Source organism: Crocuta crocuta, unplaced genomic scaffold (genome assembly GCF_008692635.1).
Source record: "Crocuta crocuta isolate KB4526 unplaced genomic scaffold, BGI_CrCroc_1.0 scaffold290, whole genome shotgun sequence".
Taxonomy (NCBI): domain Eukaryota; kingdom Metazoa; phylum Chordata; class Mammalia; order Carnivora; family Hyaenidae; genus Crocuta; species Crocuta crocuta.
In genome coordinates, this window is record NW_027527429.1 from 2,594,980 (window position 1) to 2,622,935 (window position 27,956).

A 27,956-nucleotide genomic window follows, 5' to 3' on the forward strand; every position below is an offset into this window, starting at 1 on the left:
GCAGGTGCCTCTGTCTCCCAGACAAGTAAGGGGCACAGCGCCCTAAGGACACGCACACGCGCCAGCTCTTCTCGTGAAGCAGGAGCTCGGCTGCTGGGGGAGCCCTTCTGCAGACGCCCGTCCCCGGGGGTCGGTCCGTGAGCCCTCTGTTCGGGGTCACGTCAGGAAGCTTCAGCTGCAGACGGTCAGAAAGGTCTGGGCAGCCTCACCTTTTGGTCTGTTGCTGGCCGTGGGGATGCGAGCTTGGAGAGTTGTTTAACATTCCCCGCAGAGCTTGCGAGAACACAGCAGGAAGCTTGGAGGACACCAGGGGAACCCTTTCCGTTATACCGGAACCCCCCCCAACTCCCGCACTTTGAGGAATCTCTTAGCTGGTTTGGTCCCTTATGAGCAGCAAGCAGAGACGGAAGACAAGCCAGCATCTCATAGGGCGGACGAGGGGGTGCCTGTCCCTCCACCAGGGAGCCCCGGCCCCGCTCTACCTACTTGACCCTCGTGTGCACAACCCGCACACTCAGGCCCCAGGGGACTCTGTACACCGGAAACAAGCATAAGAATAGAAAAGCCTGGGGGGCTGAGATCAAGACCAGGCAATGGCTTTATTCTGTTACCCTCAGTGACTCCCTCCAGGCATGGCTTGCGTTCAGGGCAAGCTTTGTCACTTGTTAACATATTTTTTTTTTAATGTTTTATTTATTTCTAGGAGAGAGAGAGAGACAGCATGAGCAGGGGGAGGGTCAGAGAGAGAGGGAGTTACAGACTCTGAAACAGGCTCCAGGCTCTGAGCTGGCAGTCAGCACAGAGCCCGACGCGGGGCTCGAACCCACGAACCGCGAGATCATGACCCAAGCGAAAGTCGGACGCTTAACCGACTAAGCCACCCAGGCGCCCCAAGGTTTGTCACTTGTGACGGATACGAAGCCACGGCCCAAGTAGTCTCCATGTTTCCTGACATTTGAGCAGCTTTTGTCAGGAGGGCGCCGCCGCTCATCCCGCGCAGCCTGGCGGGAAGAGCTGTGCCGGGCGTGGGGAGCCGGGCTCTGCGCTGTGCGGCGTGCGGTGTGCGGCGTGCGCTGGCTTCCGGGGTGCCCTCGTCAGCCCCGGTTTCCCGGCAGGCTCCTGTCTAAACCCGTGTCTGTTCTGTGAGGGTTAGTATAGTAAAAACAGACCCCGTTCCCGGCCAGCCCACCCAAGGGTGCTCACAGACTGCACTGAAGGGCGGGTCTGCCAGCACCCCTGCCCGGGGGCTGACCCTCTCCGGAGGCTGGGGCAGCACCATGATAGTCTGCCCTTGAAAGATGTATGTCCTGGATGAGTGGGTCTGTCTGGATGGCAGCGCCAGGGCCAGCGGGGACCACGTACTGGGGCCACGGCCATCTTCCGGGGGGAGGCCCTTTTGCTCTGATTAAAGACCTTGTGGGCAAAGTGAGGATTAGGTGCAACTCTATACCCATGTTATTTAAAATAATGTGTACTTACTACCTTATTTTTATTTTATTTTTTGTTATTTATCTTTTGAGAGACAGAGAGAGACAGAACATGAGCAGGGGAGGGGCAGAGAGAGGGAGACACAGAATCTGAAGCAGCTCCAGGCTCTGAGCTGTCAGCACAGAGCCCGACGCAGGGCTCGAACCCACAAGCCGTGAGATCATGACCTGAGCTGAAGTCAGACTCTTAACCGACTGAGCCCACTAGGCGCCCCGTGTGCTTACCATGTTAGAAGCTCTATAATCACAGGTCTTCAGAGTTTTCTGGAAAAATAAAACAGATTTCTGTTTGCTTTGCCTTCACATGTCTCTGTTCTCTTCTCCCGGCGTCTGAGGAAGCTAGCGCACATAGCCCACTTTTCCGTGAGGAAAGCAGAGCCCCGACGTGGGGAGGTAGGGGAGGTCGGAGCGGTTTTCAGGGCCCCCTGTGTCTCCCGCAGCCAGTGAGGAGTACTACCAGCTGCTCATGTCCACCGAGAACCAGCCCTGCGGCGCCGGCGTGCCCTCCTACACCGTGGAAGCCATTGAGGGGGTCACTTCCGAGTTCATCGTGAAGAACGCAGTAAGTGTCCCCACGAGCAGAGCCTTCCCCCCGCAGGCCGAGCCCTTCCTCCGGGTGAGCTGGCTACACCGCCTGCTGCAGAGTTCAGGATATCAGGAAATAAGTTCTTGCCTTAAATGAGAACGAGGTAGAGTCAGTGATTCAGAAGCCGCAGTTGTGTTGCAGACGCCCCAGGCTCTCTGACACTGTCCTTCCCTCCCGGCGACCCCACCCCATTCCTGGCGTGTGTACGAGCAAGCCCTACCGTGACCGAGCAGTCACCCGGTGACCTTAGGCTCATGTTGGGGGGTGGCACCTGGGATTTGAGCTCAGCTCGCCAGACTCCAACGCTCATGTGTTTTTAAGCAGCCATTAGGGTGGGGGCAGCCTTGGTCGTCTGGGGGAAGATGAGTCAAGTTTCCCTTCCCTGCGCCCCTCCTTCGCAGAGAGCAGACGAAGGGCAGGTGGGGACGCAGACACACTGGGACCCTGGCGGAACTGGCCTGGAGAGCGGGGCTCCCCGGCCCCTCCCACGTCCTTCCTCCCGTGTCCCCACCGCGGCTGAAGCCCCTGGGAGCTCCGGGCCATGGCTCGGGCCGCTAGCCAGCGGGGCTGGGGGGGGCCCGCTCCCGGGGAGAGAGACGGGCTGGAGGGGAGGAGGCGGCCCAGAGGCCTCCCCTGCCCCCAGCCCGTGGCCCTTGCGGGGATGGGGGGGCAGGCAGCCCGTCCAGGCCCCGAGTGCCGTCCCCACTGAGCCGCCTCTCCCTTCCAGGGCATGTTTGCCGCAGTGGTGTCGCTGGTCACCGGGAAGGTCCTGTACATCTCTGACCAAGTTGCCTCCATCTTTCACTGTAAAAGGGACGTCTTCCACGGTGCCAGGTTCGTGGAGTTCCTGGCGCCCCACGACGTCAGCGTCTTCCACGCGGCCACCACGCCTTACAAGCTCCCGCCCTGGAGCGTCTGCAGCGGGGCAGGTGAGGGCCCGGGGCGCTGGCCGCCCGCTCTCGTGTGCCCGCGGGGCATGGGGGCTCCGGGGACCCAGGCTGGCCCTCCCCCAGGACAGGGCACGTGCCCCACCTCTCCTCTGCCAGAAACTGGGGCTCGGTGCCCCTGCGCGACAGCTGTCTGAGGCCAAAGACAGAAAGCTGCTTGTTCAGGCTAAACGTAGGAAAGGAGTCTTCATGAACTTCAGAGAGGGAAGACCTTTCGAGAAGACTTTAAGAAACATTAGGCGTGTTAGAAACGAAGTTGTTCTGAGAAGCTGGCGTGTTGGGTGGACCCGCGGGGCGCGGAGGCCAGGGCCTGCTTCCTGCGGGACCACGGGGCCGGGCCAGGCGGCGATGCCGCAGTGGCGGGGCGAGCGCTCCTCGCTGTGGCCTGGGCGGCCTTGCGCCGGGGACCGGGCTCAGACGCGAGCTCTGCAGGCCGGTCAGGCTCCAGTCTGCACAGCGGCCAGACGAGTTTTGGCAGAAACGTGGCACGGGGTCCTGGCAGAAGGCAGCAGACAGGGGAGGGCCCCAGCCAGCTCAGGCCTTCCCCGAAGCCCCCCCACACCGTCAGTGACCAGGCCGCCAGCAGAAGCCCCTCTTTTGCCGTGTAAGCCCCACAGCATCTGTCTGTCCGTCCGCCGTGGGGCTCTGGTCTCCTGGAGCTGAACTTGAACTGAAGCACAGGGACACTAAGGAACCGGGAGGGAGGGACGGGGGAACAGTGGGGCTCGGCGGGACGGGGGGTCATCCCAGAGAAGCGTGGCCTCAGTCGTGGCCGTGGCTGGAGGCGGCCTGGGCCCCACATCGCCCAGAACCGGCACCTGCTTCGCCCTTGACTCAGGTCCGCATCTCTGCTCCTCAGCCCCGCTCGCACCGCCTCCTGGGCCGTGGGCCCCCGTCCCCACCTGCTCCCCTCCTCCTGCTCCCAGTCTGCAGGCCGGCGGCCACGTGGCCGCCACCCCCGCGCCGCGCCTTCCCGACAGCGGACGAGCCGCAACTGTGCTGTAGGGCCGACTCCCCAAAGGAGGCGCTCAGTTTTGGTTTCAGATGTAGAGCCGCCTGCCTTCTCCCAGAAATCCCAACGTGGACTGTCTGGTCAGGTCACTAAAGCTCATGGGGTGTGTCACGAGGACCCGTAGGTCCCTGCGTGGAAGGGACATCACTCCGCACGAGGGTTTATGGCGTGAGCAGACCGGCACTGTCCCCCTGGGGTGGCTGCCACTGAGCTTTTGTCTGAATAAAGAAGGACCAGGTGACTTCTCTGACGCCCTTCCAGGCGGTAATTCTGCACGATGTTCCCTCATTAGGGGTTTCCCGCTTTTCCTTTTTCTTCTGAGTAGAGGAAACTTTATGTGAAAGATGAACGTCTGAGATTTTAAAAAATGCCTTTATTGCAGAAACACCATTCACTTGTCTCTGGTGATGCCGGTGTTGCTCGGTGGCTCAGATTCTGCAGAAGGTTCATATTTTAGTGAAAGGGTTGACATGAGCTCTGGAATGGCCGCCTGTTAGAACTGAATACGACCGAAACACGTCGGTTGAAGTGCTTAGAGCTCTACACACACACGTTCCACACATCAGTCAGTGTCTTCCCAGGTTAAATGGTGTATCAGTTGGTGCGTCTGTGGCAGCTTCTGAACCGTTCCACCAACGGTAGCCTTCTGACGACAGACTCGTAGCCTTTGAAGTGCTCCTGAGCCCATTTCAGCCAGACGGTCTCCGAGGGCTCTGATTGGGACCCGTGTAAACGGGCATTCGCACCTGGCTCCGGGATCCCCCTCTTCCCTGTGGCATGTTGGTGCGACTGGATGAGTGACTCAGGGTTCTCTCTCTCTCTCTCTCTTTTAGATTCATTTGCTCAAGAATGCATGGAGGAGAAATCTTTCTTCTGCCGAGTCAGGTAAGCCCCGGGCCTGGCTTCCCCAGGCTGGGCGCAAACATTCCCCGGAGCCCCGCTTGTGAGGCTGAGGAGGTGTGGGAGGGGCCCCCACCGTCTCCTGCTGTGCCGTGGCCCTCTGCGCCCCGTGCCCCTCTGCGCCCCGGCTCCTCAGGGTAGAGGCCCTGCAAGGGCACCCTGCCATACAGCATGCATATTCCTGAAAAGTCTGTTTTTTTAATAAAAAACTGTGCACGGGGAGTTAAGACAGCATGGGCAGCGGTAGGGTGATTCGTTCCTCGTGCAGAACGTCAGCTGGAGCCGGGACTTGGTGCCCATCACCTGGGACAGCAGCCCAGGGCCCTTAACTGGGAAGGCCCGTACCCCAGGGCCCGAGAGGACCCCGAAAGCACATGTAGCCTGTTGCTCAAGTGTGTGTTTTCCAGGGAGAGCCCCATAGCTTCCCCAACAGGCTTTTGGCCCAAAACAGGGGACCGGGTATGCGTGTGGCCGCAGCACCAGGAGGGGCCCCTGGCCGGGCACTGATGCTCTGGGCAGCCGGGGCTGGGGCCTCAGTAGTGACGCAATGCCTTCTCCCCCAAGAAAAACATGAACTGCTCTGGAGAAGGTGTCCCACTGCCCAGGGCTGTCCGGTCTTCGCGGTGCCCTCTCGTGTCATGGCAACGCGAGGGAGTGGGGCAGAGGCGCAGACCCCAGACCCCGGGCAGCACAGCCAGCGTGGCCTGGGCCGCCAAGAGGGGAGCCTGCCTCTGCTTCCCGGGCTTCGGTACAATACATACGGGGTGCCCTCACCACAGCCGCCGTGGGGGCAGAGGTGACCGGCCGGGAGCAGTGCGGGGCGATCCCTCCTGCCCTGACCACCCCCTCTCACCCTGCCGTCCTGCACAGTGTCGGGAAGAGCCACGAAAGCGAGATCCGCTACCAGCCCTTCCGCATGACGCCTTACCTGGTCAAGGTGCGGGACGGGCAGGGCGCCGAGGGTCAGCTGTGCTGCGTGCTCCTGGCAGAGAGAGTGCACTCGGGCTACGAAGGTAACAGCCCGGCCCAGGCGGGGGCCCAGGCTGCGCGCGGTGCCTCAGTTACTCCGTGGGTCACACCCAGCGTCGGGAAGGCTGACTGCCGGCCCTGGCCTCCCCCCGGCCCCCAGCCAGGGGCAGAGTCTCTGTCCCCCTCTGGACGCAACCCACCTTTGTCCCCTGGGGCTCCCTGTGTCTGTCAGAGGGTCTGGAGGCTGGCATCTCGTGCCTGTGACCAGGCTGTTGCTGTGACCGGAGCGCCCTTCCCCCTTCCCCCGCCTCTGCCTTCCACCCATGTAGTGCGGGTGGCCCTGACGGGTCCCCGAGTCAGGGACCACGCTGCCTGCTCAGAACCCCACGCCACCCCCCCCGCCCGAGAAATAAAGCGCTGGCTCGACCCCCTCCTACGGCACTTCCCAGCCTCCTGATGTGCACCGACTTCTGCGGGCAGGCTGGCCCCCTGACCCCCCTCCTCACTCCGGCTCCTCCCGCCCTCCCTCCGCCTGTAGAAAGCCCCCCACAGCAGGCTCGTCCCACTGGCTGTCCGTTCCTGGTCCTGCTGGCTTAGACCACCTTCTCCCCCCACAACCCCCAAATCTGGGTTTTCCCCTGAAGCCCAAAGGCCCCCAGGCACTTTGCTGCCCTGATTCTATCCTCCTGTGACTCCTGTGTACTGAACAGCCCATGTGACATGGTCGTCCTTCGGTATCGGCTGTGGGACCTGGCGGGGACCCAGGGTCCTCGCCCTGGCAGCCCCGCAAGCTCCGAGACCGGAATTCCCAGAAAGCAGCCGCCACGTGTAACTGCTGAACCATGGGGATCCGGTTTAGTCCACGTTTCCTTGTGCTTATGAACTTTCCTCCGTGGTTAATGATGTCGGCTTTTAAAAAGGTGTTTCTTAAGACTGATAGAAGCATTTTAGGTGTGTGGCTTTCTCTCAGATGTTTGAGGGGTTTCTCCGTATAGCATAGTGTCTTCCAAACAGTCAAGAAAGATTTTGGGGGATTACTTGGATTTCAACGAGTTATTCCCCAACATGATTCTCCTTCACGAATGAAAAGCTTTGGAAGTTTGAATGCTCTGTCCATGAATTTGGTAACTGAGGAAAATTCTGGGTATGTGATTTCCTTTATGTAAGTCACGCTGTCACCATTGCCTGCCCCAGAATCTGTAAAGTCCCCATCATGGTGACATTTGCTGAGAATTTTGAATCTAAACACTTAACTCATTTTTGAAAACAATTTGCTCAGCTCACTCTTGTTGGATCTGGAAGATCACGAATGTGGCCTTCTGGCATGATTTTGCCGAGAGAAGCCTACGCGTCAGCACGTGGTCCTGTTAACATGGCGGCGCCTAGCTTTCTAGACTCAGCCTGTCCACAGAGAAGCAGAGGAGGCTGGCTGGCCGTCACCTCACACAGGGTCTGCTCTGTCCCCCGTGCGACAGGCCGTTGACCAGGGTCCACTCCCTAATCTTTCCCTTTGCCACACGTCCTATGAATCTACACGGCGTTTTCCGTTAGCTGTAAAACAACTGCAGCAAGTGTGTGTTCGAATCAGAAACTTGTGTAAAATTCTCTTCTTTCAGCCCCTCGCATTCCTCCTGAAAAGAGAATTTTTACGACCACGCACACACCGAATTGCTTGTTCCAGGATGTGGATGAAAGGTAAGCAGGGTGGCGCTGTGCCCTGTGCATGTCTTGGAGTCAGCATCGTGCCCTTCGGGTCAGCAGACTCAATCACGTGGTATTTAGTGGTTCATTGTTATCTCGGTGGTTACTTATTAGCAGCTAAATAAAGCTCAATCAAGTTTCAGGTTCTGACGTGAAAGCTCTGTAGCCTACATGTTGGTGTGACGGAGGTGGTAACCTCCAAAACTGTTGAGCTGCAGGCAGTGGAGTGATGGCAGACTTGCCCCGAAAACCCCCTGAGGTGTGGACGTTGTGTCTGTGGAATGTTCTGGAGAGCCGATAAGTGTTCTGCCTGAGTCTAGCTTTGTTATCCTGTTTATGCTCATTTCACGATCGCACGCAAGTGTGGCCTGGAGCGGCCAGGGGTGGCGTGCTCGGGTCAGGACTGGAGCAGGGAGGCCGTTGTGGGACCCCGGCAGAAACGTGTCCCCCCGCGTGTGTGCCAGAGTGCTCCCCGCGGGGGAGGGGGAGGTCACCTCCGTGCTTGCCCGGAGCGCCACTCCGTCTCCCACTCAAGGTGCCGTGGCTGGTACAGAGGGTGCCATTGGAGGCGGGGACCCTGGCCTTCCGAGCGGGTTCTGGGTTGGCTGGCCTGGGGCCGGAGCCCCCCCACCCCGGCTCCGCCTGCACGAGACAGAAGGGGCTGCCGGCTGCTGGCTGTGACGGGGAAGGGCCTCCCTGGGAAGACCCACGGGAAGTGGACCTGGAAGTACCACGACTGGGCTTTCTCACCTGGGCCAGGTGACCTCACAGATGCCGTCGAGGATCGCGTCTGCCCCACTGCCTGCACCTGCCTGGAGACACCAGGCACCCGCCCTGGACACGGAGCGTCTCGGGAAGGAGCTGCTCCCCGGCAGCCCGGGAACCGTGGGCTCCGGGCACTCAGGGCGGCCCTGCTGGCGCCTGTGGTGGCTCACCAGAGACACAAGGTGTCGCGTGCGGGTTCCTGGGCCCCGCCCAGCCCTGTCCCACGGGGTCCCGGAGAGTGGACCCTGCAGGGTAACTTCCGTCCTGCAGAGCCTGAGAACCCTGCTGGCAAAGCAGCCCCGGGGCCACTCGCGTGTCACAAGCAGGTGCGCAGTCCGCAGGGCCTTCCTCCGCAAAGCCGTGCCGGCGGCCGGCCCGCAGCGCAGGACAGCTGGGCCAGGGGCCGGGGCTCCTCCCCACCCTCTCCCTCCCTCCTCCCCCTTCTCCTTCTCCCCTTCCTCCTCCTCCCCTTCCTCCTCCTCCTCCTCCCCTTCCTCCTCCTCCTCCTCCCCTTCCTCCTCCTCCTCCCCTCCCCTGGCCAAGCCTGGACCTGGAAGGGCGCCAGGAACATTCTGTACGTCTGTCAAATGAACACACAGAGCCTGGAGAGAGTGCGTCGGACCAGGAGGAGAAGATCTAATCCTAATGCCGGGCCCACGGGAAAAGCTCCATTCGACTGGGAACGGACCAGCTTCGCTCTAAAGGCTAAGAATGCCCTTCGCCAGAGGGTGCCTGCTTGGAAGCGGTTCAGGACACAGCAGTCCGGATGCAAGAACTTCCGGGGTGGGGAGGCTGAGCTGTGGCTCGGAAGGGGGAACAGTGGCAGAGCGTGCCGGACACCAAGGCAGGAGGGGCACCGAGACGGTCACCCCAAGATATTGTTGCGAAAGTAGGGTGACCGCTGCGGAGGAAACCCGACGGCACCGCGCACAGGCCCCCGGCCCATGCGGCAGCTTCTCAGGACCAGACAGTCAGCGGCCAAAGTCATAGCAGCAAAACATCTTGAGCTGGAAAAGAGCCACACGGGGGTTTCCAGAGTCCAGGCAAAACTTATTTAAAAGAAGCTGTGCCCAGCCCCCTCTGGCCAAACTGGCAAAGGACAGGAAGAAAGAAAAGGTCTTAAAAGACAAAAAGCAAGAACGTGATCTCATGATTTACTCTTTCAAGAGCCAGGAGCTAGTTTCTGATCACAGGCGTGTGGGATGCTGACATCTGTTGTTTGCTAACTAACCGAACGACTGTTCTCTGTTAGCCTAATTCCCTGACTTTGCTCTCCTGGGAGTTTGGAGCCTATCCCTTCCCCCCTCTCCCTCCCAAGGAAGATGGTTCTTGGAGACGACCCACCGCCCCGCTTGGAGGCTGTGCTCTGGACCGCGTCCAGCACAGGCTGCACAGGGACCCCGTGTGTGTGCTTGCTTTGCAGGGCAGTCCCCCTCCTGGGCTACCTACCTCAGGACCTGATCGAGACCCCCATGCTCGTGCAGCTTCACCCCAGTGACAGGCCTTTGATGCTCACCATCCACAAAAAGAGTAGGTCCCCCTTTCCACAGTAAATCCTGCGATCAGCCCCCAGCTTAAACGGGTCAGACAGGCTCGCAGTGCATGTGACGGAGGCCCGAGCCTGAGCCCTGTTGGTCAGGAACACGCGTTGTCGTGAGCCCGCGGCCGGGATCGTGAACATCCTGCCGTTACTGTTGGCTCCCCGGCAGGTGGGGGGGTGGGGGGTGCAGGTTCAGCTATGGTGACACAGGTGCTGACCAGGCCGGGGGAGTGGATGACAGGTGTCCCCACCAAGCCCAGGGCTCGCAGACACAGGTGGCACGGAGCGTGCCCCCAGAGACCCGTCAAGGCTGGAGAAGTGTGTGCCGGAATGCATGGTGGCGCTTCTGGAGATAGCCCGCTGTCGCCATTCAAAGCAGAGCGGGGCATCGAGAGCCATAGTGCTGGGGAGGTGGGCATCTCGTTTCGAGGTGATTCCAGAGTGGAGAGCCTCTCACCCCCTTCCCGAGAGCACCAGCCTCGGGTCTCACGCCCACGCCCTCCCCCCACAGTCATGCAGTCGGGCGGACAGCCCTTCGACTCTTCTCCCATCCGGTTCCGTGCCCGGAACGGCGAGTACGTGACTCTGGACACCAGCTGGTCCAGCTTCATCAACCCCTGGAGCAGAAAGATCTCCTTCATCATTGGGAGACACAGAGTCAGGGTGTGAGTGCTCTCAGGGCGCCGCGCAGCTCAGGAACCCTGCCTCCCCCCGAGCAGGCTGCATGCCGCGGGGCCAGGTGACTGGGACCCAGGTCACCTGCCATGTGCCTGTGCCCCCAGCGGGGAGGGACCTCATACAGGCAGCGCCGCGAGCGGAGGGCAGGTGGCAGCCCAGGGGCCTGCAGGGGGGAGGTAAGCCTGGCAGGGGTGGGGCCCAACTCAGACACACCCACCTGCACAGGGGCCCTCTGAACGAGGACGTGTTCTCGGCTCCGTCGTGCATGGAGGAGAAGGGCCTGCACCCCGGGGTGCAGGAGCTCACGGAGCAGATCCACCGGCTGCTGCTACAGGTGGGTGCATCGTCTGCGCGCCGCCTGTCCCCCTGTGTAAGTGGCCCAGGGCTGCCCGGAGACCTGGGGTGGCCGTCCCTCCCTCTCAGGCTCCTCCCTCTTCCGATGGTCTGAGCCCCAGACAGTAGGGCACACCTGCGGCTTGTACTGTTGGGGGCGGCCATGCACATCTGGGGCGGCTGTGTCTGAACGGCAGCCCTGGGCAAGCCCCGGAAGGATGCACCCAGCCCCCGAGCCCACCCCCAGGCCCTGACACCAGCCCACACGTGGTCCCCCACGGTGCACCGGGTGAGAGCGGTCACCTGCTGGGCCCTGGGGGACCGGAGAATGCCTCCTCTGTGTTCCTGGGGACTGAGTGTTTCAGGCCCCCCAGCCAGCCAGCTTCCTGCCTCTCCGTCTCCTTAGACCACAGCGAAGCCACAGGGCACCCTTCTTGTTCCTAAAATACCTGGATAGAAACAGCCTGGCCCACGCCCGGGGGCTGAGGGAGAGGGTGGGATGACTCCTCTCTTAGGGAGTGTGTGTGACTGGGGTAGGGGACGCACTCTGCACTGCCCCAGGGTTCCGGCCCAGCCCCCGCCTTGTCCTCGCCCCGTGCCCTGGGCAGGTCACAGCCTCTCTTTATGAGATGGGCATGCTGGGGGGGCAGGGGGCCTCGGAGCCGCAGTGCTCGCCGCGCCCCCCAGCCGCATCCGAGGCCTCGCCGGCTGTCTCCCCAGCCCGTCCCCCACAGTGGCTCCAGCGGCTACGGGAGCCTGGGCAGCAACGGGTCCCATGAGCCCCTCATGAGCCAGACGTCCTCCAGCGACAGCAACGGCCACGAGGACTCGCGCCGGAGGAGGACGGTGAGTCCCTGGGCGGCGCGCCCCTCCCTCCCCGGGGAGACCACCTGCGGCAGCCACGGCGTCCGTGCCCAGCCGCCAGTCCCCTGAGCCTGCTCACTTGGGACTTGGGACTCACTCTCTGGCCTCTAAAGGGGGGGTTGTCGGGGGGGCAGCCAAGAGCCATGGCTGAAGTCTGGGTGGAAATCACTTAAAGCGGGCGAGGCAAGTGGCAGTGAAGACGTAACAAAACTGTGACCTGCTGCATCCCTTTATTTGCATTCTCAGCCTCGCTCCCGTTTCTCGTTCAGGACTCGCTTCTGCGTTGCTAGAAGTTTCCACCTCTTCTCTGTCCTCCCTGTGGGGGACAGGCTGAAATGCTAGAGGGTCTCCTCGAGGGGGTGACGTGTTTTGTTTTTCCTCAAGGAAATCTGTAAAAATGCTCCCGGCGTCAGGAACAAGAGTCCTTACCCTGGGGAGCCTGGAGAACCAGAGGAAACACGTGCTGCAGGTAGAGCGCTGCCCTCCACGCCCTCGATAAACCTCTGCATGCGCGCACGTGCTGCCTGGGGGGACGAGGCCAGCTGTGCTCCAAGGCCGCCCTCCCGTGGGGCGCCAGCGGCACAGGCACCTGTCAGGCGCATCCCCTCACCGCCGCACAGGCTGTGACTCTGTGCCCTCCTGCCTGGGCTCAGCTGTTCCTCTGTGAGATGCACATGCGCACACGCATGCACCGCAGCCTCCCCCGCTCGTGGGTTCTTGCTCTTCCCTTGCTCTTAGCGCTCACCTCCTCCAGGAAGCCTCCAGTGGGCTGTCCCACACCTGTTCTTCACCAGGATTTTTGGCCTTCAGGACGTGTAGGGGTGCACTTGGCCCCCAGCGGACGGGCTGCGTGCTGCAGTCTGTGCTGGGTGTTGGGGACACACCAGTGGGCAGGGCGCGGCTCTGCCCTGGAGAGCCCCTCGGGGATAGCATTTGGTGCGTGTGGTGAGGGCAAGAAGTGTCCACAGTGAGTCGCGCTGGGGACCATTGTGACTTGTGACCGCTTCCCAGAGACAGGAGACGCTGAGTACCTGAAAAGCACCTGCAATCTAATTGGCCCTGGCAGCTTTAGGAGTTTAAGTAAGAACCGGCCTTTCCCACTGCTGAGTCCCCGGCCCTGGGGACTGCCCGGGCCAAGGGCCACCAAGCCCCAGAGAGAAGCAGGCCTTGGCCCGGGTGACAGCTCCCTCCAGGGTCCCTCTATGGGTGGCCGTGACCCTCACCTCCTGCAGAGCTGTCACTGCATTTCTGTGTCTGTGACTCCTGTTCTGAGCCCTGAGCCTTACTGTTAATAGAATTAAGACCCTTTATGAACATTGAGGATACTGTTTGGGGGAAACGGCTATTCACTAAACTATCTGGTCCCTCTTTCAGAGATGCAGAGTACTTCCTGTGCTCAGATGAAAGCTGTCCCCATGGAAAAGGACAGTTCAGGCACCAGCCTGCCCGCGGGTGGCTTTCCCGAAGAGCCAGGCGGCAAGAGCCCACCCGCCGGCTCCTACCAGCAGATCAGCTGCCTGGACGGCGTCATCAGGTGCGGGCACTTCTGGCCCTCCCCTCTGCGGCTCGCATGGTCTGGGAGCTCCCGTGTCACACAAAGCCCTTCCCGGCCCCCCTCGCAGGTATCTGGAGGGATGCAGTGAGGCTGCCACCCTCAAGAGGAAGTGTGAGTTCCCGGCCAACGTGGCAATGCAGAAGACCAGTGATAAGCGGAAGGCGGTGGCCGGCCCGGGGCCACATTGCGCAGGTGTCTTGTCCGTTTGAGCCGGAGGGGGCGGGGTAGCAGTGATAACTTGGGTCCTCCGCTGTGGGTTCAGGTGTCCCAGAAGGCCTGAGCTCCCTTCCCTCCCATAGCAAGTCTGAGGGCCTCCAGGACGCAGCCTGTGGGTGGAGGCTATTTTTTCAGTGACCAAAGTAGCTCCAAAGTTGACAACCTTCTTATAAGTCAGACGTGAAGGTGACTTGGGGACTTCGAGACGAGGGTCCTGTGAGGGCTGCTGGATCTGGAGGCCTGGGGGCACTGCACACGGTCATTCTTGGGCAACATGGTGTCCGCGCGGAGCCCTGGCCTCTGAATCTTGGTGCCCCCACAAGTCAGCTCAAATCCCAGGCCCCTCAGCCCTTGTGAGTGTTGCTGGTGGCCGTGACGAGGACCAGAAACCGTGTCCGCTGCTGACAGAGCACGAGCTGGGCCGTCACGCCACGAGGGAGAGAGCTCAGCAGGGGCCGGGCCTCTGGCTGCCTCTCTCCACAGGCCCCACAGAAGGGGTCCGGGCAGAGACCCCTGACTCAGGGGACCTCATCTGCCCAGTCGCCCACCTCCTTTTAGAGGACTCAGGATGGGAGAAGTGTGATTTTGCCCGTCTCAGAATTTCCTCTTCTCTGCCTTTGCCCTGTGAATAAGTACCTGCAGGGTATTTATTCCATCACCTGCCGGGCTGTGTGCAGACCAGTGGCCTTGTGGGTGTTGGTGAGCCACGTAGACGTGGTGTTTCTTACCCGAACCACTTACTTTCATTGCGTTTTTGTGTTTGTGTCCGTTGTGTCTTATAAAGAGACGGCATCGCCCTCCAAGGTGAACAGCCACGCAGAGGTCAGTGCACACTTGACCTCGCTGACCCTGCCTGGCAAGGCGGAGAGCGTGGTGTCCCTCACCAGCCAGTGCAGCTACAGCAGCACCATCGTCCACGTGGGTGACAAGAAGCCACAGCCGGAGCTAGGTACGCATGTCGGTTCTCTGACAATGTCAAGGGCGATCCGACTTTAACAGTGAAAATTAGAAGTTTTAAAAAAATGTTTATTCAGGGGCGCCTGGGTGGCTTAGTTGGTTAAGCGTCCAACTTTCGCTTAGGTCATGATCTCGCGGTTCGTGGGTTCGNGAGAACCCCAAGCAGGCTTCACGCTCAGTGAGGCTGAACCCCCAGCACGGGCTCAATCTTAAGACCCTGGGATCATGACCTGAACTGATATCAAGAGCCAGACGCTTAACTGACTGAGCCCTCAGGTGCCCCTAAAAATTAGAATTTTTGGCTACTCTTCTAAAATTTTCTGTAAGTTTATCCAAGTGCAGAAGAAGCCTAGCACTGCCCAGTACGGGGGCCCAGGAAATCCTGGAGCGTGGGAACGAGGTCGGGGGCCCACCGCACCGTCCCCGTCGCTCTCTGGCACCACCTGGTGGCAGGTGTCTGCTCAGGCGTGAGCAGGGAAGGGGCCAAGGTAGTGCTGAGCCTGGGCCTGGGGTGGGGGGAGGGCGCGGGAGACTGAGTAGGGATCCCCAGGTCCCCCCCCCCCCGCTTGAGGACAGGAGCCAGTACAGGTGGGATGGCACTGACTCCACTTGTTCTTCACAACACCCGTGAGTGAAACGAAACCCAAATTTGTTCTTTTCTGGGGAAGAGAGAGACAGTGAGGACACAGTACAGGGGAGAGAGTCAACGTCCAAACCCCTCTTTCTGGACGGTCCGTGGGGCCCGCTGCCCTTGCCCTGTGACGGCTCTCATGCCGGAACCGGGCCAGGGGCTGTGCGCTAGCTCTGGCCGCGGTGCTCTCAGAGCTGAGGACTAGGAGCGTCTCCAGCGCTGAGCTGAGCCCCGAGCCCCCCCCCCCCACTTCACTTTGCTGAGAAGACCTGCTCCCGGAGCCGCCTCAGGCAGCAAGGCTTCCGTCAGCGTCTGTCGTCGTCGTCAGCCTTCCCGGGGCGCTGAGCGAGCCCGTCGGGGATCTCAGCCCTGTGCTGTGGCCTCACGAGGGCTTCTCTGCCTCAGAGGTGCCGTGCGGGCCGGCCGTTGTTTCAGCCCCGGGGCCCTTGCCCACAGACGTCCCATCTTGTGTTCCAGAGCTGGTGGAAGACGCCGTGAGCGGCCCTGAGTCCCTGGACGGCCGGCCCTGCGGCCTGGGCGCCGAGAAGGAGCCCCTCCGGACGCTGGGCCTCACCAAGGAGGTGCTGGCCGCTCACACCCAGAAGGAGGAGCAGAACTTCCTGCTCAAGTTCAAAGAGCTGCGGAAGCTCCACATCTTCCAGTCTCGCTGCCACCATTACTTACAAGAAAAGTCCAAGGGGCAGTGGAGCGAAAGAAGTAAGTGGCGACGCCTGACCTAAGGTGGATTTTTAAAAGCTTTATATTCTCGGTGGAGTGAGGCCCAGCGCTGCTTTCAGAGTGTGAAAGTCCTCAGAACACCTGCGTTTGTAAGATACGTGTTGGAACTTAGCGGTGATGCAGTCTCTTGCAGTAGAAGCAGGTGTCACCTCGGGTCCCCAAGGGAGCAGTGGCATCAAGAGCAGTGACAGCCCCTGGCTGGCCCCTGTGGAACACAGGATGGGGCCATTGCAGCGACGCCACGTCAGATGTTTCTCCCTGGGTGACTGTGAGGGGCAGGGGACCCTACCTGCCCACAGTAGTGACAGGCATTTGGTGTCAGACTCCTGGGCAGGGTGGGGCCCCAGCCGACATCCCTTGTCCCCAAGAGACGTGTCCTCCTGGCTGGTCTGGTCTCAGGCTTGAAGGAAGCCCCTCGGGAGTGCAGAAAGCTGCCTTTTAGGCTGAGCGCCAGCGGCTGGCTCAAGGGCATGGGGTGAAGTAGGGTAGACGGGGCTAGACTGATCAGAGGTGCCACCTCTTCCCTGGGCCCCCTAGTGGGTCCAGGACACGCATGCACCACAAGCACCCAGCTCCCACTGAACCTCTACGCAGACACACCCCGGTGAATGTGTAAGAAGTAAAAAGGGCTGGTGCTCTCAAGGATCACGTCTCTTCTACTCTTTAACTTTTCTCCTTCTTCCCCAGACTCAGGGTGACTGCCAGGCCATAGGGAATCTCTGGAAATTAGAAGAACATCTCCCACCGTGGGCAGACCCACCCTGAGGGCCTGGCTTAGTGCAGAGTTCCTCTCGCCCCCTTGGCCCAGCAGTTTTTACAGTGCACGGACTATACAGCTGTCCACAGCAGCCCTGTCTAGACCCTGATGTGTTATCCCCAGAGCCCAGTGCTTCGGCCACTAGAGCCACCAGGGGACAGATCTCCTATAGAAAGAACACCAGACAGAGGCTGAATCACAAAACCTCTACCCTCTTACCGCTTTGCCTCGGACTGGCCGGTTTGTCTCTAGTGTGGAGCAAAGGTGTGGACCACACCCCGGAACAGATGTCCCCGCATTCCTGTGGCAAAAGCCCCAAGTTCCCCTCGGTGACATGAGACACCGAGGTTCCTGGGACCCATCCCAGGCGTGGCGTGACACCCCAACCCAAAGTCCTGCTAGCGCTGGCCCGGGGCCAGGAGAGGGGTGGGGCCATGCCCAGGCTCCTCCCGTTACTGGTGTAGCCCTCCCGCCTTCTAAAGGCGTCATCTCTGCAGCTCTGGTCACCCCACACACCTCCGCTCACGTGCAGTCCACGCTTCATTCAACAGGTGGAGCAGGAATCTCTTGTTTTAAGGAACAGTTGTGATACAACTCGCAAAATTCAAAAATAAGGCCCGATGACATCAGTGGATCTACCCTTCAGTTTCACAGACCACGTCAGGAAACAGCATAGATTGATCAGCCTTTTTACTTTTTTTTTTGGCCCAAATAAAACCTTCTAAATACTACTTTTCATCACTAGGATTGTGTACACCAAAGGACAATTTAATAGCAGAAGACAGCAAGCCACGTGGTCTTGCAGTGAAGCGCAGTCCTTAAAATTGGTAGGCTAGTTTCACAAGAATTTTGCCCTGAGTTTTCATCCTTCGCCCAGGGCCCCGGGGCACCTCTGCGGAGGCCCCATGGATCCCAGGCTGACACTGGGAAGCCCCGGACTGCTGACCTAGGAGGTGCCCTCGCATTTCTAAACTTCTACAAATCTCCAAAAACTGAGTCACATAAATGTTTACATCTTAACTCTGGTGGTTTTTGGTTTTTCCATTATTGTAGCCACCCCTGGACTAAGAAATACCTCTGGAATAGACTCATCTTGGAAAAAAACCGGAAAGAACAGAAAACTGAAGTCCAAACGGGCCAAGCCTCGAGATTCCTCTGAGAGCACCGGGTCTGGGGGGCCGGCGCCCCACCGGCCCCCGCTGATGGGCCTGAACGCCACAGCCTGGTCACCGTCGGACACGTCCCAGTCCAGCTGCCCCTCGACGCCCTTCCCTGCCTCTGTGCCAGCTTACTCCCTGCCTGTGTTTCCAGCCCCAGGAATCGTGCCCACGCCGGGGCCAGTGGCAGCTGCGCCCATGGCTCCTCATGCTGGCTTCACGGTGCCCACCGTGCCCATGGACACCCAGCACGAGTTTGCCATCCAGCACCCGCCGTTCACTGTCCCCTTGGCCCCGGTCATGGCGCTGGTGTTCCCCAACTATTCCTTCCCCGCGGTGACCCCCAGCCTGCCCCAGGCCTTCTTCCCAGGCCAGCCTGACCTTCTGCCCGGGATGATCCCTGCCGCGCAACCTGAGCTCCCTGGTCGGACCTCCCCCCACAAACAGCCATGCTCGTGTCCTCAGGCAGAGCACGGGCCACCGGCATCTGGCACAGCCACCCCGGCCTCCCTGCCGTCCGCCTCTGGGCCCGCGGGCAGAGCCTCCCCTCCACTCTTCCAGTCCCGGGGCAGCTCACCTCTGCAGCTCAACCTCCTGCAGCTGGAGGAGGCCCCTGAGGGCAGCGCCGTGGCCACAGCAATGGCAGCGTCCTCAGGCCCCGCGGGGGCAGGGCCAGACTGCAAACCTGGCGCGTCCCGGGACCGGCAGCCGAAGGCCTCGCCAATTGTAAGGATCCCCTGATGCCCCTTCTGTAGGGCAGGCGCCACCGGCATGGCAGGGGCGGGGCAAACCTGCGTGCTCCCCGACGTGGGCGGTTACACACTGCGGCTTCTACCCAAGGTTTCAGTTTTGACATGATTAGGCGTGCTGGAAATTGATGTCTCCCAGTTAAACACCCCTGTCAGCTAGAGCAGTGGGGGCCCTGCATTGCTTAGGGAGCCGAACAAAGGAAAATGGATTGGTTGTCTGATGGCGCCTGCAGGGTCCAGATAGCCGCACGTGGCTTGGTGACTGGCTACGGCCGCCTCGAGGTTCTCCGTGAACGTTGGGGGATAAAGTGCCGTCAGCTTAAATGCCAGAACTAAGGCTCGTCCGGGGGCAGGGGCAGGGAAGCTGGCACAGAGCCCCCCCGGGGGGGGGGTGGAGGAGGGGCTCTGAAACCAGGCGGCCCGCTCCCCGCTCCCAAGCCCTAAGGGACGCAGGGGTGCTGTTCTCACTCGGTTAATGAGATGGCAGTTGTGTTTCCGGCCACCAGCTCTGCGTTCTGCCTGAGCTTGGGTGTGCGGTGCACGGGCGCCCCGAGGAGGAGAGGCACGGGGCCCCNGCTGTGAGGCCACGCCCCTCCCTCAGGCCCAAGGCCCCGCCCCCAGGCCAGAGCCCCGCCCACGGGGAGGAGCCGCCCGGTGCTGCGGAGCCAGTTCCCGGCCCCCCCCTCAGGGGTCCTGGAACTGCGGTCTGGTGTGACGCCCCCAAGTTGAGGCTGACTAGGCGGCTTCATGGACCGCCGGGGAGCCTGCTGCTGTCGCCCCGGTAGCCGCGGACGTGCTCCCTGGGCCCCTTCACTGGCGGGAGAAGGGAGGGCCAGCGACCTGGGGGACCTGGGGCCCCGGCCGCCCCGGCCCCGCTGACCGTCTGTCTTCTCCGGTTCCCGAAGCGCGAGCCGCCCGCAGACGCGCCGAGCCCCGACGCCCTGTCCGCGTCCAGCGGCCTGCTCGACCTGCTGCTGCACCGGGACCTGTGCTCGGCCCTGTCCGGGAGCGGGGCCTCCGACTCGCTGGGCTGCGACACGGCTGGGAGCGGAGCAGGTACTCGCGCCTCAGCGGCCCCCGTTCAGGGTGTCCTGGACGAGGGTCACCTCACGTACCTGAGGGCCGCCTCGGCTTTTCCCACCGCTCAGGCCGCAGCAGCCCGTGCGGACCGGGTCCCACCGTCCGGCTCCGAGCGGCCCCCGGAGCCCACGGCGGTTCACACGGCGGGCCCGGCCCCTTCCCCTGCCCCAGCTCGGCGCCTGCGGGCCTGACACAGCTGTCCCCGCAGGCCTCACCCGCGCTGGCCCCCGGGGCTCCCGGCCGAGCCCCTCTGTGGAGCCAGGGTGTGGGCTGCTGCTGGAGCGGCTAGGAGGAGCCCCGAGTGAGTGGAACTCTCTAGAGGGCAGAGCCCACACTCCGCAACGCCCTCCCCGGAGTTCCCCTACCCCGCTCGGCCCACTCCCCACGCAGGCTCACAGGAGAGCGACCCCCAAGCCAGCTTCTCTGGGGCCGAGGCTTGAGGAGCAGTGAGCCCTTGGAAAGAAGACCTCGCTTTCCATGACCCAGCCCTCTGGACTTCTCGCGGCCCAGGAGGGAGAGGACCCCCCCCCCACCGTGCTAGGAGTAGAAGTGGGAGGGAAAACCCCCCACCCTGGGCGCTCCCTGCCAAGTAAAACTCTTCAGCTCCCTAAAATTGCCGTTGCTCTGTATACGCACAGCACACAAGGTTCGACATTGCATTAAAAGTTTCAACTTGACACGTTTTGTGTTTTTAAAGGCAGTAGTGACACGAGTCATACCAGCAAATATTTCGGGAGCGTCGACTCTTCAGAGAATAATCACAAAGCCACAGTGAAGCCGGACGTGGAAGAAAGCGAGCACTTCATCAAGTACGTCCTTCAAGACCCCGTCTGGCTGCTGATGGCCAACACGGATGACAGCATCATGATGACGTACCAGATGCCTTCCCGGTAACCACTCGACCTTCTCCCCAGGGATGTGGGACCCCCACCCCCACCCAGTTGGGGGGAACTCCCCTCTGAAGCAGCCTCATCTCAGATGCAGTTGAGCGCAGCAGACAGAGAAGTAGGGTGGCTCCTGATGGCTCCATGATCCCGCCGCCTGCCGTCTGTGTGGACAGCGTGCCCCAGAGCCCTATGGAGTGACCTGCCATGGGCTGTGGGAGGATCGGCTCCTGGCCACCCTCCAGGGCATCGTGCTCAGTGCTTAGGAAGCATTGGTGCCAATGTCTGGTTCCCTTCTGCTATTGCCTAGTAACCCCGTGGGGCAGATTTGTATTTGTATGGGGTGTATTTGTCATAGGGATGCAGAGCCAAGGGTCGAGGTAGGTGAGCAGCCCTCAGCCACCGGCTGATCTGTAGTGACTGGGGCTGTGCCTCCACAGTGACTCTGTGTCAGGCTGTCCTAGTGAGCTGTTACAGTTGCTGTCCCCGTGGAGCCCCCAGGATGGGGGAAGCTGGGGAAAGGGTTAACGCTGAGGCTCAGAGCAGGCAAGCCTCCGTGAGGGCTTATGGTGCTCCATCTCCGGGGCTGTGGGCAGCATCAGGATTTGCAGGAGGCAAGGGAGTTATTCCGCCAACCGCCTTTACAGCGAGAGCCTCCAGTTGGCCAGCCTGGGCAGCACCAGGCGTCTGCAGGTATCCTGCTCCCGTGTCTAATTTAAAACAAAACCAGGGCACCGGGGGGGCTCAGTCAGTTATGCGTCTGACTCTTGATTCTGGCCCAGGTCATGATCTCACGGTTCACGTTTTGGAGCCCCATGTGGACCTGGCATGGGACCTGCTTCATGTTCTCTCTCCCGCCCTCTGCCCCTTTTCCCTACTTGTGCTCTCTCTTTTTTTCTCTAAAATGATAATAATAATAATAATAATACCAAAATTGTTACTGACAGTATCATTTTAGTAGAAAACCCATGGATTTTTGTGGCGCCTGGGTGGCTCAGTCACTTAAGCATCTGACTCTGGCTCAGGTCATGATCTCACAGTTCGTGGGTTCGAGCCCCACATCGGGCTCTGTGCTGACAGCTCATAACCTGGAGCTTCTTTGGATTCTGTGCCTCCCTCTCTCTCTGCCCCTCCCCTGCTCACGCTCTGGCTCTCTCTCTCTCTCTCTCAAACATAAATACACATTAAAAAAAATTTTTTTTAACTATGGATTATTTACCTGGGAGATTAGGTTACCTTAAATATGGTAATTTATTTTAAACAAAAAGGAAATTTGCACTAAACAAAATCACCCAAAATTATACTACTATGGCAAGAGCTAATAGAAAATGAGCATTTAAAAAAACACACAACAATCTGTCATGAAGACAGTCTGAACGTGCCTGTCTCTGAATGTTCTCTGAAGGAATTTGGAAGCAGTCTTAAAGGAAGATAGGGAGAAGCTGCAGCCGCTGCTTAAGTCGCAGCCCAGGTTCACGGACAGCCAGACGCGGGAGCTGCAGGAGGCGCACCCGTGGCTGCGGGAAGGCCGCCTGCCCGCCGCCGTGGACGTCACCGTAAGTCGTGCCTTAGTTTCTGATGTCACATTACAAGGCACTGCGAGGGGGCCGCTCCGTACTGTCTTTGCCACTGTTCTGCAAGCCGAAACCTCCTAGAATTTAAAAGGGTTTGTTAACGAACACGGAAATACCGCGATACCGTCAGAGTCCGAGGAACTTTCTCATAAGGGCTCTGCCACAGTGCTCCCAGAAAGGTCTTCTGAGTGCTCAGTCTCGAGGTCGAATGCTGCAATTTGAATGTTTTTTTCTTTTAATTCTGTTTTCAATTAAAAAAAAACCCCAACAACCAGGAAACGGAGCGCCGCTCCCGCCGTAAGCCCTCGCCGTGTCCGTGGGCCGTTAGGCAGCGGTAGGAACAGCGCTCCCACTGCTTTGCCTCGCTGCCCAGACAAGGGCGGACTCCCCTCCGGCCTTGGGGGAGGGGGCACTGGGCCCCGGGGTTGGGGGGCAGCTGTGGCCTCCCTCAAGAGCAGGCAGGGTCCCAGCAGCCCCTGAGGCTCCCCATCCTCCCATCCCTCCTCTAGCAGCCTCCTGGCCAAGCACCTGCACCTCTTCCGGGTGAACTACTTTGTGGGAACGAGAATGTCATTTTTGTTACTGAGTTGACATTTTTCCTCTCAAGGGATGTGTTTACTGTGAGGACACGGGACCGGACAACATCTGTGTGCCATATGAGGAGGATGTGACTACTCTGGGTCTCAGCGAAGCCACGGACACCAAAGAGGAGGGCAGCGGAGCCCCCTTGACTCACAGAAGTGAAGAGCAGACCTAACTCTGTGCTGGCCCCGCCCCCGGCCCCCACGGCCCGGCCCGTGATCTGCGTGGTAGGTGGTGCTCGGAAGAGAGGGGGTTTCACCTCTGCTTGTCATGAACTGGACACATACCCTTATGTGGCTTTTTTTCTTTTAGGGAAAAAACCCACATAGTTTCCTGAAGGGGTGATTTAAGACTGTGGAGGGTGGGAAGGGTCTGGGAGGAAATGAATTTTTATATTTAAAACATAAATACAGAGTTTGGGGGGCAGGCGGACAGATTTTCAGTATTGTTTAACCCGAGAAAGCCTGAATCCCCTCTTTGCGTGAGTCCAGGCTCCCGGAAGTCCCTGGACTCGAGGAGGCTTCTCGACGCCCTGGTGGGTGTCGCCAGGCCTCTCGTGGGCTGCGGCAGACAGCGGGGAGCTTCCCTGGTGGGTGTTCTGGTCAGATCACATTCTGGCCTCTGGGGGCTATTTATCTAAAGTATCATTTAGTCAAACTAGATGTTTTTAAAACATGCCAGCTGGAGATCACAGGCTCTCCTGATTCTCTTGCAAAGTGTTTTGTGTTAAGTGCTGTGAAGCTGCCCTAGCACGGCAGCAGCTTCAACGTCAGGTCCTACAGCAGCAAACATTTCAGTCTGGTGGAGCTTGTGTTTGGGGCAAACGGAGAGGAAATGCTCGCTGGAACCCAAGAGGCCCGGCGGTTTGCACGCCCCCTCCACCAGCCTAGCACACACCCAGAGTCTCCTGTGTCTACATCGTTCTAGTATATCCTTCTCAGACCATGACCAGTAGGTCGGTAGAGTATGTGGTTGATTACGTCTGTGATGACTTCGCTTTGCAGACCAAGCTTGGGTGGCCACGCAGGGAACCGTTAGTGTCGGTCCTTTGATGAGAGCCTCCCAGACAGGAGGCCTGGCACACAGTAGCCTCTGACATCGTGAGCCGGTGACCACGCCTGCGTTTTCCAGGTTGCCATGAGCTCACCTCTCCCACGGCGCCCCTGACTGGGATGCTGGCCCTCATTCTTTCCATGAGCCTGACCTCACTCGGGGCAGTTACGGTCTCTGCAGTGATGTTCCCCAGTGTCACCAGCACTTCCAGGTCAGCGGGGCACCTGGGGAAGAGTGAGGCCACTCTGCCCATCTTCTCACCGAACCTCATGTTGCATCATGTATCCCCAAGATTATTTGGGGAAAAGTTATATTGGTCCCTGGAATGAATGGAAACTTACCACAAGTTAAACAATGAACTTAAAATTGGACTGAGTTTGTAGAAACAGAAAAGAAAGCAGGCTTTCCCTTGTTCTCTGATAGAGACGGGGCTACTGGAGTATAAGCCTCCTTGTAATCTGCTTGGTTCTCAGTCTTACGTTTGGATATTCATCCCGTTTTCCATAAACTCAAATGCAAGAATACTGTGGGTTGTTTTTTTTTTAACTTATAAAGTAACATCACCTTCTCATGATGCCCAGAATGAGGTAGTAGCCTGTGCGTAGGTGTGGAAAATAGAAGCTACCAAACCCGTCTCCTGCTTCTGAAGTCTGATCTTTAAGGGATTAGATGCTGGTCAAGGTGACATGTGTGTTATGTAAACATACAGCTGTCCAGACGCTCTCCACTGCCCACTGCTGTCTACCACCGGCATTATGTTATTGTATGATCTGCGCTCATTGGCCATGAACGGCGTAGCCTCCACACCTTCCAGAAAGTTGACAATAGGAGCATTTTGTGAAATTGTTTACACGATGCCGCGCGAGATGTGTTTCCTTTAGTGTGCGTGCTTACACACGGGTTGTAAAAACTCTCTTGATTTTAAACTGAGCCGCCTTTTTAATCTGTTCCTCAACAGACATGTAAAAAAGCTCTCAGTGTCTGTCTCATGACTTGGTAAGCCTCGCCGGACAAGTGGTTTGTCCATGCACAAACCAAACTTTCTTTGCCCAGTGCAATATGTATGTTTACTGCTTGTGTCTTTTTATGACTGTTTTGCTTTTTAGAAAATTGGCAAATAAAGCGAGTATATTTTTTATTGTTACTTGGGTGTATTTTGAATGTAGCACAGAGCAAACACAATAGGCATCAAAGATTTCCAAAAGATGTGTTTCAACAGAGAACTCTAGAAGTGCCGTGTTCGGGACACTTCTGTCACAGAGGCCTCCCTCGTCTCTTCCGCTGGTCCTTTCCTGGTCGTGTGCACGCATGCGTCTCTCTTACACGCACCCTCACCACGTGCCGCCATAGCTGCCCGGTGAAGTCTTAGGACATGAACTTCAGAAAATGTAAATCTAACCTTATAATCCAGCACTCCCATGGGCTTTTCACTTGCAGATGCAGGGGGGAGGCTGCTTGGCTCAGCACCCAGCTCTTCTCCACTCCGAGGTGACCCCAGGCACCTCCTGTGTTCCCCTTGTGCTGTCCCCCAGGTTGTCTGTCGCTTCTAGGACAGATGGCTGTGCGCTGGCCATGGGGCCGAGGGCAGAGGTCTGCAGGACGCCTGCCAGAAGGGCGTCGTGTCTCCATCGGAGATGACAGGGGCAGCGCCACACAGTCCCCTCACTCTCCAGGCCCCTTCCTTCTTTCCACGGTGATGAAGCCTTGCGGGTCCGGGCAGAGCAGCGGGGTCCTGGTCCCCACTTCCTCCCACCTTTCACACCAGGACCATGAGGAACGGAGCAGAGACATGAATGGATCCTGGACCCAGTGCCCAGCTTCCCAGAAGCTCTCTGAGCAGGAGGGGGAGGCTTGACTCCCTGCCTCCTGGCCCGGTGGTAATGGGGGGCGGGGGATGGCTTGGGGGTGAGGGAACAAAGACAAAGCCCCCCTAGTAAGCACAGAGGCCTCTGCAAACTGGCCTTAAATGGCCAGAGATGGCTGTTTCACCAAACTGAGTGCCTTTGGGGACTCTTAATTGCATTTTTATTTACCATATAATCCCAAACCCCCCCCACCCCCCCCACCCCTGATTTATTTTTAGACCAAAAGGAGCTTCTCCAAGCTTTCTGGGCTGATTGCCCACAAGGGGCCTGAATGTCCATAGGCTGGCCGCTGCCTTTGTTCCCTGAGGATTTATGGCCTGCCCCCCCTGCCGCTAACTGGTCCCCCTGTGGCCGCCACAGCCTGCCCAGCCTCTGCTGGCCTCTGTCCCTGGATCTGGGGGGATCAAAGGGCCCAAATGCTCAGGAAGTCTGTGCTCAAGCAACCTTTGAAGGTAGGATCAGGCCAAGGGACAAATGGCAGGAAATGGGTCCAGTAGAGGAGGCTGTGCAAAGGCAGGAGAGAGGGCTTGGTGGCCCAGAGACGGAGCAGCCAGGCGTCTGGGAGGACAAGGCCAAGCCAGCCAGCCAACTGAGGGAAATCGAGGCTAACTTCAAAGATGGGGCATGGGGCAACTTCTGGTCCAGCCAAGGATTTTGTTGACTCCTATACCCTGCTCTGTCCTTCTACCTCAGTGTACCCTGAGGCATCTCCCACCACCTAATTTTCCTTCCTTCGACTCTAGACAGCGTTCCGCAAACCCGACCTTCCTATGTAAGACAAGCCTTTTGAGGACCCTAGCCCTCCCTTCAGCCTTCTCCCTTCTCCTGACAATAGTCACCTATCTTTTAGTTTTTACAAAGTCACCTTATATCATGTCCTGTAGCCATAATAAGCCTTCCGTATAGATTGATCCTAAATGTTGAAACCCCATGAACAGTGTTGTATTGTTGTGGCTGTGGAAGAATTGCTAACTTCTAGGTCAATCAGCATGCTGAGATTACATTTCTCTTTGGGAGGAGCTTTTTATTTTTCCTGGAATTCCTAGTTGCCTCTCAGTTTTTGCTTGCACTATCCACCTTTATCATGCCTTCCTCCCCCAACCCATAACCCATCCAGTCAAGTGTTCTATCGATCTTTTCCCAGAGGCCTCCCCCAGACCGCTGACCATCCTGTTCCAACATGGACTGCCTTTCATGGAGAGCATTCTAAAATACCTGTTTGGTCTTGTTCAAACAATATCATGGATAAGGGGAAGCATATGCATCAGACTACAAGGAATAGTACTGAGTTTATTTGTTCACATCTCAGATTCTCAAAGTAGGGATAGAACCAAAATTGTAGTTACCTGGGGGTCTCCTTCCCTGGAGTGATGTCTAAGTACTGAAGAACAGTAGAGTCACAGGCAAGCTATGTGCGGTCTTGGGGTCCACACTGAATCCCCTCCCCTATCAGCCTACCCCTGCGAATAGGGGGGAGAAGGGCCGCTGGGTTTCTGAGCAGCCAGATGAGGGGGAAGGAAGAGAGCTGAGCTTTCTGGCACGTGAGGGAGACAGAACAACTGGAAATAAAGGAGTACATTTCTACCTGGGTGAACAGTGCTGGGCTGGAGAGGTCTTGGAAGACTCCGGAAGAGAAGCAAACAGGAGGCTGAGTGTGGACGGGTGAAAATCAACAGAAGAAACTCTCAGGTACTTGTAGAGGTCAGTGAGGTGACTTTGGGAAACTTCAAACCTCTTACCAAACTTGCCTGCCTATAAAGGCCCTTCCGGTGGGGAGCCCAAAGCGAACCAGTCACCGGGAGGGCTGCAAGGTGCAGCTTCAGGGGGCCGCGTGGGGGGCTGTGGTTCAGTCCTACCGCCCACTCACCACCACGGGGCAGTGCCTGCATGTTTCCTTCCCCTGCTGCTTTCCAGCCAGGCTTGGGGCGTCCCCTCACTTTGCCTGTCCACCCAGGCTTCCGCGGAGGCCCAGCTCTGCGCTGGAGGTAGATGGAAGGTCCTAGGTGCCCTTGACAAGGGACGCTTAGAGCTTGGAGGGGTGCAGACCAGACTCCCGCAGCCCCAGTCCCTGGTGAGTGGTGCAGGACTGGGTAAAGGGGCGGTGCCACTGTGGGCAGGTGCACTCCCACCGGAAGAGGAAGAGGGAAGCGGAGACCTGAAATAGACATAGGAAAGAGTGAAGTGTTCCAGGTGGAAGGCGCGGTGGGTGCCAAGGCCTGGTGGGGTGGCCAGAACCCATCTTGCCATTCCCACTTCACTGTGCTGTGACGTTTACCTAGGCCAGTGGAGCAGGGAACAGGCCGGGATCCCCAGGTGCTGCCCAAGGGCGCGGCCCCACCGCCCGCCCACCCCCACACTCCCCCCACCCCCACCCCC

At 59.1% G+C, this 27,956-nt stretch overlaps 1 protein-coding gene across 1 annotated transcript in view; it reads left to right on the forward strand.

Annotated features, from left to right (window-relative positions):
* PER2 (period circadian regulator 2) overlaps window positions 1–24,836 on the forward strand; it is a 38,694-nt gene extending 13,858 nt beyond the window's left edge. The window contains exons 5-23 of the mRNA XM_077757485.1: window positions 1,928–2,049; window positions 2,801–3,002; window positions 4,866–4,917; window positions 5,803–5,945; window positions 7,518–7,596; window positions 9,791–9,897; window positions 10,419–10,572; window positions 10,811–10,919; window positions 11,639–11,764; window positions 12,167–12,251; window positions 13,157–13,316; window positions 13,405–13,529; window positions 14,338–14,502; window positions 15,619–15,858; window positions 17,690–18,519; window positions 19,448–19,598; window positions 20,320–20,512; window positions 21,912–22,062; window positions 22,688–24,836. Of these exons, the coding sequence (XP_077613611.1) occupies window positions 1,928–2,049; window positions 2,801–3,002; window positions 4,866–4,917; window positions 5,803–5,945; window positions 7,518–7,596; window positions 9,791–9,897; window positions 10,419–10,572; window positions 10,811–10,919; window positions 11,639–11,764; window positions 12,167–12,251; window positions 13,157–13,316; window positions 13,405–13,529; window positions 14,338–14,502; window positions 15,619–15,858; window positions 17,690–18,519; window positions 19,448–19,598; window positions 20,320–20,512; window positions 21,912–22,062; window positions 22,688–22,837 (3,344 nt within the window). The 3' untranslated portion in view covers window positions 22,838–24,836. The remainder of the gene's footprint in view (window positions 1–1,927; window positions 2,050–2,800; window positions 3,003–4,865; window positions 4,918–5,802; window positions 5,946–7,517; window positions 7,597–9,790; window positions 9,898–10,418; window positions 10,573–10,810; window positions 10,920–11,638; window positions 11,765–12,166; window positions 12,252–13,156; window positions 13,317–13,404; window positions 13,530–14,337; window positions 14,503–15,618; window positions 15,859–17,689; window positions 18,520–19,447; window positions 19,599–20,319; window positions 20,513–21,911; window positions 22,063–22,687) is intronic.
* The last annotated feature ends 3,120 nt before the right edge of the window (window positions 24,837–27,956 follow it).